Source organism: Lathyrus oleraceus, chromosome 6, assembly GCF_024323335.1.
Source record: "Lathyrus oleraceus cultivar Zhongwan6 chromosome 6, CAAS_Psat_ZW6_1.0, whole genome shotgun sequence".
Lineage (NCBI taxonomy): Eukaryota > Viridiplantae > Streptophyta > Magnoliopsida > Fabales > Fabaceae > Lathyrus > Lathyrus oleraceus.
The window spans coordinates 403,687,791-403,702,790 of NC_066584.1; the positions used below are offsets into that span (position 1 = coordinate 403,687,791).

The 15,000-nt window shown below is 36.2% G+C and overlaps 1 protein-coding gene across 1 annotated transcript; it reads right to left on the minus strand.

Annotated features, from left to right (window-relative positions):
- Positions 1 to 3,833: 3,833 nt before the first annotated feature.
- LOC127098643 (chorismate synthase, chloroplastic) lies at positions 3,834 to 14,719 on the minus strand. Its single transcript, XM_051037289.1, has 13 exons — positions 14,363 to 14,719; positions 13,848 to 13,998; positions 13,580 to 13,656; positions 13,437 to 13,495; positions 13,251 to 13,334; positions 13,072 to 13,164; positions 8,187 to 8,267; positions 6,737 to 6,868; positions 5,868 to 5,970; positions 5,656 to 5,750; positions 5,492 to 5,557; positions 4,684 to 4,768; positions 3,834 to 4,351 (listed from the first exon to the last, which is right to left on the minus strand). Exons 1-13 carry the CDS (start codon positions 14,496 to 14,498, stop codon positions 4,206 to 4,208), a joined length of 1,308 nt encoding a protein of 435 aa, XP_050893246.1. The 5' UTR covers positions 14,499 to 14,719; the 3' UTR covers positions 3,834 to 4,205.
- Positions 14,720 to 15,000: the final 281 nt, after the last annotated feature.

Genomic DNA, 15,000 nt, shown 5'->3' on the forward strand with positions numbered 1-15,000 from the left:
ATTTATACTCTATTAATTAATTTGATTTTATTATTTAAGATTTTTTTATGATGAGAATTCGCTAACCAAATTTTGAATTTGATTAATCAATCTTATACATATTAATCGAAGTTGATTTAATATGTAAAATTATTTTTTCTATGTCAGGACACTCAATAACCAAGATATAAATTATATTAATTAATTTTTCAATCTCAATTAATCAATTTAATTTTAATACTTAATACTACTTTTTGATTTCAAAATATATATATTAACCAAAGTATGAGTTATATTAATCAAGTTTTTATATATTATTAATCAAAGTTGTCTTGGAAAAAGTTATAAAAAGGTCACAATATAAAAGTTACTATTCACCAAATTTGTGAATATGTAAACGTAAAATTGAGTGTCGAAGTAACATTATTCTAGACATAAAGATGTGAATTAATTTCAGTATTCTCGGTCTATTAAATCACGCTCTACGAAAATTTTTAAAGAATTTTAATTTTTAGACACGTCATTCTTCAATAAAAATATTTTATAATTGAGGTATTTCAATTTGACGTAAAATTGATCTGGATTTTAATTTTCATTTATAGGTCCGGATTTATCTTATTATAGTATTTTTCACCCTTTGACAATAAATTAGATAAAATTTGACATTTTTTAATAAACTTGAATTATAAGTTATTTATAAATCAATTCAAGTAAGATAGATCAAAATAGAATAACTATTGCATATATACAAAATTCTAAATCGTCAAATAGAAAATGCCATCATGTCATAATCAACCAAAGTACAAACCGTAATACAAAATATTAAAATATACAAAATAAAATCTCATTGTTGAGTATATCAGATGCCTCAATTCCACATTTATCGTCGGCATTGCAACGCATTTCGTTCCTATGATAAGATAGCCTATAGAGAGACCATCTAAGGGGTGTCTTCCATAAACTGGGCCCTAGTTATGACCTATCTCCCAATAGCCACAATCTGGTGACATACAAGTAATACATCAACGACATGGTCCACCTTCGCATGCTCCTCCTTTAAGATCTCTTGATGGGCTGGCTTAAGGGGATCTCTCTCTGCATCTGGTATCATGAAAGGATGTGATACTCTATAAGATCATTGGATGTAGTCGTATAATGTACTCTATGGACGAGGATCTTGGACACGTCATACATTATCTAACACTAGATGATTAAAGTACGTTGCAAAGATCTCATCAACATCCCAGCGGAGGACAGTGGCAGGAGCAGCAATGGTGGGATATCTGGGAATACCCTAGATATATCAAACTAGCACAAGAATCGCTTTGGTAGATAGGGGGTGCATAAATCGAGACCCACAAGCCATTCATCCAGAGTATAATGTCACAACCTTCAAGGCACGTGTCTCATGATGTTCATCATAATACATCCAGTTAATATCATTCGTCATAATGCAGTCAAGAGCAACTCGGAACAGCTTGGTCTCTTGGTTTCTTTTGAGCAGGATGATCAAACACACGTGTGGCAAGGCCTCAGAGTAGTCATCCATATTGCTTAGTCAGCGAGACGTGGAAATTACTAGTGGATACATGCCTGAAAATGGTTCAGATGAAATACTATTAACAGAATAGCGTAGCATAGGTATTATGACGTTAATATCAGTAAAGGTGCAAAAGAATTATCGTAAATAGAAACTTATTTCAAGTCAACCATCAAGTCTTCCACACATTACCCTTAGCTAGCTTGGAGTAGGGGTACACCAAGTAAGAAACCCTCTAGTTATAGTTTTGGATCCTAATAAAATATATGAGGTAGATAACGTCGACATCGCACTTCTGTCCACAAAAAAGAATGTATCGCTTAAAACTAAGAGGTATGACATTAATGCACACGTTATGTGGTATGGAACCTGTGCATCATCACCATCGCCTCCATAGATGCATCAAAGTGGTGCTTATACAAATCCACCAAGAAAGAAAACCTAGAATGATATCCTCTAGTGTCATCTAACTCCTGCTGAGCTTTTTCCGGGTCCACTCCCAAATAAATCACCATCATCTCCAGTGCCTCAGTTTTGGTAGTCCTATAGTAGTTTAATAATTTTCCTTTGATGGAAAGATGAATGAGACATAAAACATCATCAAGTGTGATGGACATCTCACCTATCAGAAGATGAAATGATAATGCTTTTGTGTGTCATCTCTCCACAAAAGTAGACAATAGTTAATATAACTGTAGTCAGTATTGCATAAAACTTGCAATCCAGATAGTGGCATGACATCTTAGAACAATGGCTCATCAGGTTGTGTCATCCTTGTAACCCTCCTACTATGGATGATACACTTTAACGCATGGTACTGCAGAAAATAAAACATCATTAGACAGTTAAAATATTATAACACAAAATTTAAAAGAGTAACTAAAATATCTATACTATCTCACCATCCCTTATGTGCCTAGCCGCATGGTTTAGATAAATGGGAAGTTGTGAAAGGTTTAAGGGACCTTTTGGAAAACCCTTTGGGACATTTAAAGCAACAGTGACTTCTGGGGCAGAAGCGGACACGTGAATCCGAAAAGACAATGTCGGAGACCCGTGAAGAGGATCCCTCATCAGCAAAACAAGTCTCTTCAATAACAGACCGCGGGGGTCTAACTTTCTTCCTATGAACGAAAGCAAGTTTGGACACTCTACCATGTCTCAATCTTTCTTGGTTGTAAGATCTTTTTTTACAATCAAATAGGCACAGTAGAGAGATGTCATAATATGAAATAGAAACAAGATGATAAACCAAAAATTAGATAACAGAAAAATCTGGATTTCAATCTCTGGATTAAGGGTATGTATTCCATGCGAACCAGAACAACACAAAAGAGAGCATGTGAACCCTATAAGGTATAATTCTCAAAAACACAATGCAAGTCAGTTCAGGACAAGCACAACAAACATTTATATCGCATTTAAGCATAAGTTGTCATACTTATATTCTTTTTCAATAATGCATGCATGTGAAATCAAGAAAGGAAAGAGAATGAACAACTTTTCAATGCAATGGAGAGAAGTTTCAAATAAGTGTAATGCAATGAAGTATAGACGTTATAAACTTCAATGCATTTGGTAGAAGCTATGAGAAGGTTTGAAATAAAAGCATCTGAATTTCAATCTTCGAATTAATCTCAAACTTTAGATTCCAAATTAGTTTGAAAATTGTGTGATCCTGATTCCAATTTTAATGTTATCTTCTAGGCGCACCCGGATTTCACTATCCAGAGTTTTTAATATCAAGCTTTAAGGGTTATTTCCAATTACCGGAGATAGTTTGTGTTTTAATTGCATCCGATTTAAAAATTCAAAATTGAGGGTGTTTGAGTAATTTATGGGGTGCAATGAGTAACCCCATTCACTTTCGAGCTTTTTAGATGAAATCAAATTGCCACATTATATTTATGTAACATCTATGCAATTTAAACCAATTCTACTCCATTGATGATTTCAATAAGTAATCTAAATTTGACCCAATCAATTCATATTTGACTCCATCAATTATCAAAATTAATATTATTTAATAATTAGCAACACACTTTTTGTATTACTACCTAAAACAACTTACACAAAAATTTAAGCCAAAGTATATCTACTCCAATGCGAAAAATTTTAAAAATATTAAGCTCCGGAACTATGCATTAGGCAACATATGCATTCAGCAACATGCACTGGAGAGGCTGTTACTTACTGTATATGCTAATCTATAGACATAAACAAGTAATAAGATAAAGAGTTCGATTTTGATACAACAAAAGTACAAATTTGTCTTCATAATATAACCGCAAAGGGTAACATGAACAAGCTAAACTTGCCAAAGCTTGATTTATTGAGAAAGGCAGAGCAGCATCTATAAGCAGTCAGACTTCCAGAAACTACAAAATTTCTTACAAATACCAATTCACTATAAAATACATCTATATGTGCTTTTGCAGGATGGCACTCTAGAAACAATGTTGACAAAAAAGCAAAGAGAAAAAACATAGTTTAACCTTTATATATTAATACAAAGCACGCACCCAAAAACATACATATTTGCCAGAATTTGAGATGCAGACCAAGAGCCGGATCCTCTTGAGGAAATTTGAACTTTTCATCAAATCAAAGTGACAATCAAGTAAACACTAGCCAAAATGAAGATTTCATCTGAGGCCAACTACTGATTTATGCATCCGCTTCATTTTCAGAAGGGCACTTCTTCTGTTTCTAATTTGGCTGACAGAGATTCTTGAAAATCAAGGTTCACCGGAAATAGATTACTTTGTGCATATTGGGCCATCAATTGATCCACAAGCACCAAAGCTACCATAGCCTCTACCATGGGTACAGCTGCAAGCCCAGTCCAAATAAAAATTTAAGAAATTTTCTTTTCTAGTGATGAAAAGGCAGGACAAGAAAATGAGTTGAAATATAATAGAAAATCGGGCACAGAAACATGTATGTATAAACATGTCTTTTCCCAATAGATTGGATTCCCTACATATCTTATGGCAAAGCTATCATTTAAAAAATTATATCTTGCCCTTTCAGGTCATGTTAACTCAGTTCTAAAAGATTTCCTCGGGAACTTAGATAAATTATTATAAGAGATAACATAAAACTCTAAATAATGGGATGAAAATAAGAGAGACAGCACCTTCAAAAAAGGCTGAGATACTAACCTCTTGGGACAACACAAGGATCATGACGACCACGGGCTATGAGATCTGTTTCTTTCTTATCCCGGGTCACTGTAGATTGCTTCTTCTGCACAGGTATAACATTATGTTCAAATCATATCAAATAGCAAAAACTCATTGTCATGTGCAACAAAAAATGCCAAGGAATTGGAGGTAGTAGAAGGACGCAAACAAAAGGCTCCCTCATTTGCTACCCCCAAAACAAAGCATGTCTATGAAGAATAAATCATACATCATGTACGATAATCAGATGATATTTACTACTCATTCAAATAGAGAAAATGGAAATCAAAGTAGCAGCTTCGGTAGTTGTAATTTGATAAACACACCTTACTTCAAGGGTGAAAAAGGTGTAGGGGTGGGCACAATTTTTTTTAATGTAAAGATGTATTCATTAATATTGATAGAAGATGATTGCAAATAGATAGGAAGGTCCGTTTCCCAGAGAACCAAACGGTTGAGACAAAAACAAAACATATTGACAATATTCTTACGTGAACATAAAATGGCATGCCTATCATAAATGAGGAGATAAGTAATTTAAAAAATGCATTTAATTTTGCAGTCACTTAGTCAAGTACATGGTGTTAACATTGAGCAATTATAATTTTTGCAATTAAAGGATTTATGCAGCAAAGGGAAAGATAGGTATCATAAACAGTTATCAATCAAGCTTTATTTTTACAAGCCAAGTTAGAAGTTGAGAGCTTGGCTCAGCTCATTTACTCCCCTGGCACTGGTTTTTGCTATGATGTGTGTGTGTTTGAGAGAGAGAGAATATCGGACTTACTGAAATAGTTGATGTCGGCTTGAAAGCTACTCTCATGTTAATTATTTCTCCATTGGAAATCCCACCCTAATTTTCAATATAAACAGTATGATTAAAATAAAAGTGCATGAATGTCATACTGCATATCTAGAAACAACTAATTTGTTATTGAACAGAATAAATACCTGTATCCCACCAGAGCGGTTTGTTCTTGTCCTCACATTTCCATTTTGATCTATATAAAATTCATCATTGTGTTCACTTCCAGTCAAAAACGTACCTATAATGATTTCACTAAGCCATCAGAAGACACCTCAGACACAAGTGATCAAAGAAAATTATATTGTTCAATTATCCCTGTAGAAGACAAAGTACATGCATAAGCAAGTTTCAATACCTGCAAACCCACTACCAAATTGAAAACCCTTAGTTGCAGGCAATGACATAGCAGCTTTGGCCAGCTCAGCTTCAAGTTTGTCAAATACCGGCGAACCAAGACCCTGAGACATAATTAAGTTATTTTCTATTCTAATTGAAAAACAATATGAAAAATCTGAACAGCACGAGCATAATTTACAAGTACTTGAATGCAAAACTATGTAATGAACGGATGTGCCTATAAGATATCAGGCATTCAAGTAGGCATACAAAGGGAGATATGAAGCTGCAAATCAACACAGGTTGTTTCAAAGCAGTGTTCTTTTCTTCCTTTTTCTCTCATTCTTATTATTAAAATATCAAATAACAGAATCATACGTCAACTAGCAATCTAATACTGATAGGCTGCACACTTGATATTTCTAGGGGTATACTGATGGGTACAGCAAATACCTGGAAAGTGACCTTCCAAACTCCCAAACTCATGAAATCACAGATAACTAAAGAGCCCAGCTTCTGAGTTTATTTAATTTCCACTGATTCTTCTATAATTACCACAATATTCTATATGACATATATTTACTAAACTTATTTCTGGATCAATCATGAAGCACTATTCCAGTTAGGAGGCAGAGCTGAAAGATATTCTGAGGGAAATATATATAAATACATATATTCAAAAATATGTAGAGTCTTTTGAAATTTTTGGTTAACAAATTTTGTTCTTTCAATCTGATTCATTACAGTGTCGCTTTATGTTTCCATTGAAATGCAGCAAGCCAAATATATTCCCTTGTGTTTGTTATCTTTTTTAGAAGTTAATTTCTACACTAAACCCTATTATTTTGCAGAATTATTTTTACTTGACAGAAAAGTGAAAAGACTTACGCGTGGACAGTTCCTCACAATGCATGTTACAACACCACCAACAGAATCACCTTTCACTCGGACAGCATCAATAGCAGCTATCATCTTCTCTGCATATTCAGGGTCTGGACATCGAACAATGTTACTCTCAATCTGGACAAATTTCAAAACATAGTGGCAAACCAGGAATTTGGCTTCAGAGATGCAAGAACAAAATATCATAATATCAACAGCAATTATTATCAGTACAAGTCATAACAATAATGAGTCTATTGGGAAGACTGCAGCAAGTAAATGCCTGAACAGAAAAGAGCACTGTAAGAATTCTATGCAAAGTTATCAGCAATTACAGTTATTTGGTCAAAATACACGAGAAAGTATATGACAGATTAAACTCATTCAATATTCTAGCTATATGAATTATACACGTATTATATGAGAATGAAAGTTTATCCATTTTATATTAAAGGTGTCCCCCTTTACGGTTCAATAATACTTTCATCATAAGTAAAAAAGCAAATTGTACAAACTCTCCCCCTTTGAGATGTTTATTTATGCACTAATTATACAGCTGTATTTTGTATAAATTGTTATATCAAATCAAGAAGCCAGTTGATGTGAATATGCACATTTACCGATTGGGATGGTAAAAGTTTCATCGTCCATTTTCTTAATAATGCAACAGTTTGTTGGTAATACTCATCGGTCATGTACAAATTACATCAAGTCTCCGTTTAAGATCGCAATTAGGTTTCTTCCTCCATGAGAGTCACTTTTGTTGTGAACTACGATAGGACCCTGGGTCTGGGCCTTAGTCCAATAAGAGTTAGTTAGGACATTCCTTGAATTTTACGAAATTTCTGTTATGAAAGAGAGATGGAAGGGAAGTCGAGAGATATTCAGAAAGTTTATTGGTAAACAGTTAGGAAAGCTTTCTCTATGGTTTAGGAGCCTAGCTCTTGTTTAGGAGTTCATAGAACTCTGGTTTATATTTTCTTTTTCTGTTTTCCACCATTGTAAGGCCTGTGAAGCTCCATTTCAGTAAATAAATACAGTTTCAGTGGTATAAATTCTAGTTTCTATCAGTCTATTTGGCAAAATCAGTGTTATTTTATCTTTTAAAAATGTGCGCTATATTATATAGAATATATGTGAACTGAAACTTTTTCTTCTCAATTTGATAATCTAGAGTGAATTTAATTAAACACAGACAATTTAGTCACTTCATACATGAATGTCAAAATTTCTTCTGACAAAATCAATAGTTGTAACTTTTAAGCATGATTTGAAAATGCACTCCAAGAAATAGAATTATAAGTAGTCTTTCTAGTTGCCAATAAGCAGGCTTGACAAAAATATTTGTTACTTAGTAGCATCCAAACACCCATAAAAAAAAGAATTAAGAAACAAAACAGATATGAAGTTACATTCTAGCATGTATAAATATGAAAAATAATAATTATATTTATACCTGATCGAGTGTCAATGTGTCGTTGTCAATTAATTCCTCGGGAAGAATAATCTTGTGAACTTGAGAGACATAGGCAAGAATCTGAAAAATCCATGAATTAGCTAAGGATACTTATGAAGGAATTGGCAAATAAAACATGTTAAAGGCCCATATATCCACATCAAACGTGCAGTGGTGAACGATTTACATTCCAGTCCTTGTTATTTTGTTTTAGTACCTATAATATACTTTTTTGGGGTTTGAGTCCCTAGAATAGACTTTTTTTCCGAGTCCCTATCTGTTATGAACCAGAAAATGAATCACTCGGACAAAATGCAAAAAAATGATAATGAGACTGTTAAGAATGTGTGATTGGACCTAACTCAACCCTACAAAACCGGTTGGTAGAGTGAGGACTGCCCCCACTTATAAACACATGTTCAGGCCATATATTGTCCGATGTGGGACTCTTAACACACCCCCTCACGCGCAGAACTGGACATCTGGAGCATGGAAATAAATGGTAGGTGGCCCGATAGCCGAAACCATAGTAGGTGGCCCACCGGATCTTAAACGAGACTCTGATACCATGTTAAGAATGTGTGATTGGACCTAACTCAACCCTACAAAACCGGTTGGTAGAGTGAGGACTGCCCCCACTTATAAACACATGTTCAGGCCATATATTGTCCGATGTGGGACTCTTAACAGAGACTGTGTATTATTGATGAATAATGAAGGAATTACAGATAGGGAGAACACCCAAAATCTGCCACAGAGCTAGGCGCCTATAGGAAGATAACTCTTCCTAATCATAAGTAATTTCTTAATCCTCAGAATACCTCCCTTAATCCATACTCGACTCCATATATTCAGGAAATGGTTAACAGACTCAACCTTTTCCTGCCATGTCATTGTAATACTCACTCAATACTCGAAGTTCCCACGTTACCCTTTCTAGAATACATCTTCCACACCCTAGGCCCACTAATGCCTTGATGGACTAATTGTTCATTTCAGTTTCCTTCCTTGGTAACAGGCCTACCAATACTCCTGAAAACACAGCCTTGTCCCCAAGGCTAAAATTCGGAAACTGACTTTTGATAGTGAATGCATCCTGCCAGGTCTCTTCAGCTATTTTTCCCTTCCAATGTACTAGCACTTGCAGAACTTCCTCCACCTTGCTCTGTACATAACCCTCGGGTGGCTAACAAAGTATCCCATTAACACATTTCTGGATTATCTCCAGCCATGTTTTCCGGCAATTCTTTCCCCTAGTACTCCTCTACTTCCTTTTTCAATAATGACACATGAAACACTGGTTGAGCTTTAGATTTTGCCGGCAGCTTGAGCTTATATGCCACTGTTCTCACTCGCTCCAAGACTGGATACGGCCATAGTATCTCGCAGCAAGTTTGGCGTTGATCTGAGACACCAGATTGTTGACGATGGCGTCTGCCATGTAGATGCATGGTATGTGGCGTTGAGACGAGTCCCCTGTAGCCTAAACAATTCTCTCCAGAAATGATCAAAAACTGGATCTCTATCGACTATCGATAGATGAGGGAATCCCATGTACACAAACCACTTACTTTGCAAATATTTTCACTACTGTCCGTGCAGTGTGTGGATGCTTTAGTCTCATAAAATGACAATATTTGGAGAATCTATCCACAAACAACGAAAATGGTATCCCTTGAATTTGGGCAAAAACCTGTAATGAAGTCCATAGAGAGGTCTTCCCATACTCTATCCAGTATAGAGAGGTCTTCCCAAATTACTGCATATCTTCACAAATGGGATAAGAGACCAAACTGTGAAACTCTCCTTCCATATTCACCTGAGATAGAGCATCCGCGCCTCCGTTTTCCTTCCCCGGTTTATACACAATCATGAAATTGTAACCGAGCAGCTTGGCATCCCAGTTCTGCTGCTCCATAGTTACTATTTTCTGCAGCAATAACTGTTTCAAGCTTTTCTGATCAGTTGACACCATGAAATGCCACCCTAATAAATTGGGCCGCCAATGGTGTATAGCCAGTACCACGGCCATCAGCTCTTTTTCATAGGCTGATTTAGCTAGATTCCTCCCGGTCCCCATTGAAAGGTATCTTTCTTGGCTAACTATGTTATGCAACCTTGCCACAGTCCTGGATAAACTTCTGTTAATACCCGGTGGGCTCCAAAAAACCATGGACTCCCTTCACATTCTTTGGTGTGGGCCAATTTGTGACACTGGCTAGTTTGCTTGGATCAACAGCTACTACTCTTTCTTAAATCAAATGACCCAAATACTCCACACTAGTTTGAGCAAAATGACACAATCATGAAATTGTAACCGAGCAGCTTGGCATCCCAGTTCTGCTGCTCCATAGTTACTATTTTCTGCAGCAATAATTGTTTCAAGCTTTTCTGATCAGTTGACACCACGAAATGCCGCCCTAATAAATTGGGCCGCCAATGGTGTATAGCCAGTACCACGGCCATCAGCTCTTTTTCATAGGCTGATTTAGCTAGATTCCTCCCGGTCCCCATTGAAAGGTATCTTTCTTGGTTAACTATGTTATGCAACCTTGCCGCAGTCCTGGATAAACTTCTGTTAATACCTGGTGGGCTCCAAAAAACCATGGACTCCCTTCACATTCTTTGGTATGGGCCAATTTGTGACACTGGCTAGTTTGCTTGGATCAACAGCTACTACTCTTTCCGAAATCAAATGACCCAAATACTGCACACTAGTTTGAGCAAAATGACATTTTTTTTCTATTAGCAGCGTAACTGTTTGTGATGCTGCAACACAGTAAGGACTTCTTCCAAGTGAGTTTTGTGTGCATCCCAATCTTGGCTATACACCAATATATCATTAAAAAACACCAACACAAATTTTCTAAGCATCAACCCAAATACCTTCATTAAACTTTGGAAAGTGGGAGAGGCGTTCATGAGGCCGAAAGGTATGACGAGAAATCCGTAGCGCCCTTCGTGAGTGAGAAGTTGTTTGATGCACATCATTTGATTCGGTTTAACTTGCACCTGATGATATCCCGATTGCAAATCCAATTTAGAAAAGTACTTAACTCCATGCAACTCATCTAGCAATTCTTCTATAACCGGAATAGGGAATTTATTGGGCGTGGTTATCTTGTTTGAGGGCACGATAATCTACGCATATACCCAATAGTTGTCCCTTTTTTACCAATATGACTGGGGGCTAGAATAGGAATTGGTATTGTTTCGGATTATCCCTAATGCCAACAGCTCCTTGACCTGGTTTTCAATCTCTTTTTTTATGATACGGGTAACAGTAAGGATGCACATTCACTAGATCTTGTCCCTCAAACATGTTGATTGTGCTCTCTTACTCTTGGTGGAGGAAGATCCAAAGGTTCCTTGAATGCACCTTCGTACCTAGCCAAGTCCGGCCAATTCTCCTTGAACAGACTTGCGTGCTCTTTTCCTTGATTACTCATGGACCACAACATTCCTCCTAGGTGGTTATGTAGCATGCACATAATGCATTGCAACGCCACCATTTAACAATTGTATCTCCCAATGTTTTTAACCAAATCCTTCCTACAGCCACATCCAGCTCCCCCATTTCGAATAGGAATATTTCCACCGTGATCTTAAACCCTCTGATCTCCATTCCCACCACTGAACACTTTCCTTTCATAGCGGTCTTAAAACCATCCCCCATCTTAATCTTCATCTCAAGCGTGTCTTCAACCCAATTTGTGAATTAGCCTTTGTGATATGAAGTTATGGATGGTGCCACTGTCCGCGGGGATCAACATCGGAACTAATCTTATCGCTTCACGAAACATAATAGTTTGTAGTTTATCATGGTGAAAAGTAGACGGGCGGCCAAGCTCAACACACTCACCTCATCGTCAACACTCTCATCGTCATCTTCCAAAAGAATCCGGTAGAGCAGGTCGAACCAGTTGGTTACAAACAAGAAAATGAATCACAAAGACAATGCAGAAAACAGAAATGATCAAAAGACTGTATTATTGATGAATAATGAAGAAATTACAGAGACACAACACTCCAAATCTACCACAGAGCTAAGCTCCTCATAACTAACTTCTCAGATCTCAAAATACCCCTCAATCTACACTCAACTCCTTATTATCGGGAAACAGGTAACAGCCTCAACCTTTTACTTCCATGTCACTAATACTAATTTAATACTAGAAGTTCCCGTCTTAACCTTTCTAGAATATACCTACCAAATCATAGGCCTACTATTGCCTTGATGGACTAATTGCTCATTTGAGTTTCCTTTCTCAGTAACGTGCCTAACAATATCATACAATCATAAATTTACCTTAAAATATATATTACAGGGACTAAAACAAACAAAAAAGTATATTATAGGGACTGAAACAAAGCAAACAACAACTAAAGTGAAAAAGGTCAATATTATAGGGACCATTTCGGCCAAAATAAAATTACAGGGACTAAAACAATATAACCAGTATATTACACACGGGGAGAAATAATGATTTCAGCAACTACAAGTTGTTCAGGGTGAATGATTTTCTTTAGGTGGGTGAGGTGTTTGTTAGGACATTTTGATAGAGGGTTTGTCAAATAGTTAATTGGTATAGTTAGACTGAGTTAGCTGTAAGAATTGAGGCATTTTGCCCATCAATAAGAGATCAGTCAAGAGGGAGTGGCATGTGATCAGTTGATAGGAAATATGAGTATTTGGGCAAGGAGGTTGCAGACCCTCAAAGGTCTGTTTTGTTCTTTAATCAAGGGAGAATTCCCAATACCAATTTTCTACTGGATGATCAAAAAAGCCTGAAACATTCCTAATATCATATATCATTTTTGGTCTATTGTAAAACTGAAGAAATATAACACAGGTATAGCTAAACTTGTGAGACAAGTAACACACCTCAGTTCCAGCAAACTTTTTAAGGATTTTCTTAGCAACAGCACCAGAAGCAACCCTTCCAATGGTTTCTCTAGCAGAAGATCTACCACCACCCTAAATATAGGAGTTAAGACGTATGAGCTTAATACATATCTCATCGAATGAAAATGCCTAACTTTTTACATTGTAAAGGTCAATACCTGAACTGATCTGACACCATACTTCATGTCATAGGTTGCATCTGCATGGGAAGGCCTATATGCTAATGACATCTCGCTATAGTCCTGAAAAAAGTCACCAAATGTATAAAATTTTAACAGTCCCATAAATCAAGGTCATGGTTGCTTGTCTTTATTGAATATTTCTGAACATGAAACTATACTCACGTTTCCTCTTTGATCAGTATTGGGCACAAATACATGGATTGGAGTTCCTGTCGTAACTCCTGCAATTAATAGATTATATTTTAAGACCTTTTGTCAAGAAACATGTAACTTCCCTGTTAATAGTAGTAGAAAGAAATACTGACCTTCCGAAACTCCTGAAAATATTTTGCATGTATCAGTCTCCTTTCTAGGAGTTGTAATTCGGCTCTGACCTGGCCTCCTATATACAAGAACTCACACTGTTATTATTCTTTAAAGACACATTGTGTCAGAAGCAATAATGGCCTATCAGCTATCATTCGTAAATGCCACATTCCCTTACTAGCAGTTTAGAATTCATTCAATAAAATGCATCTTATTCAAAGCAAGAAGTTACGTAAAGACCGTGAGATAATTTAGAAGGCAAGTTACCTTCTGTCAAGATCCTCTTGCATATCTGCTTCAGAGAGAGGGATGCGAGGAGGACATCCATCAATAACACAACCAACACCTCCTCCATGAGATTCTCCATATGTCGTAACACGAAAGTGATTCCCATAGGTACTCCCAGCTGCCCGAATCTCTGCAACACATCAATGATTTCAAAAATTTAAATCCCCAGCCATCACAGCATCGTTAGATTGAACTTCCTAAGATGCAACCGGCGTGAGAAGTAGTAACTATTTCCATTAATTCATTGTTCAAACACAGCAAACTGATTGAAATCCAATTTCACATAACCTAATACATGCAATTTCAAAATTCCATACATGACATGAACTCGATAATAAGAATATTAATGTTACAACGATTCAATCAAAGCAAGAAATGTAAGTCTAGTGCCGAAACTTTCAGGTCGCGAAAGTACTCAATCAAAGCAGAGACAATTCAGCTAACAATTCTGAAATTCCAAACAAAAAAAAAATAGAGAGAGAGAGTGAACTAACGGAGTTTCTTTGGGAAGCGGGGACGGAGGTAAACGGTGGAGAGAGATCGGAGATCGGAATTAGGAGAAACGAATGCGGTGAAGGAATCGGTTCTGGGAACGGTGAGGAAGGGTTTGGTGAAGAGAGAAGAAGCCATGATGGGTATTGGGAATGGAAAAGAGAATGATGAAATACTTGTTCTTTCAGGTTTGGTGGTTGTTGTTGTTGCTGTTGAGTTCACAAAAGTTGAATTGGTTGGTGGCAAAGGCAAAATGTGAAATGGTAGTGGGTTTCAAGATGTCAATTGTCACTACCTACCCACAATTTCTTAAATGTGGGTTTGGGAAGTTGGTGAGTTAGGAATGGAAAGATGGATAATTCTTTGTATCTTGTTGGATTCACTTAACCAAAATCAGATACACTTATATTTTAAGAATTTAATTAAAATACATTTAAAAAAGAATTTAAAAAATTTGTATTGATAAAGCATACAATTAATCTCTATTTTTTAAAATAATTAAATAAAAAAAGTATGCTTCTTTTGTAAATTCAATGTATTTTATTAAAAGTCATAGATAAAAACATGATAAAATATTATATATGATAGAATGTGAATTTTTTTATGCTCAAATAGGATCGTTTTAAAATGTGTGTGGAAA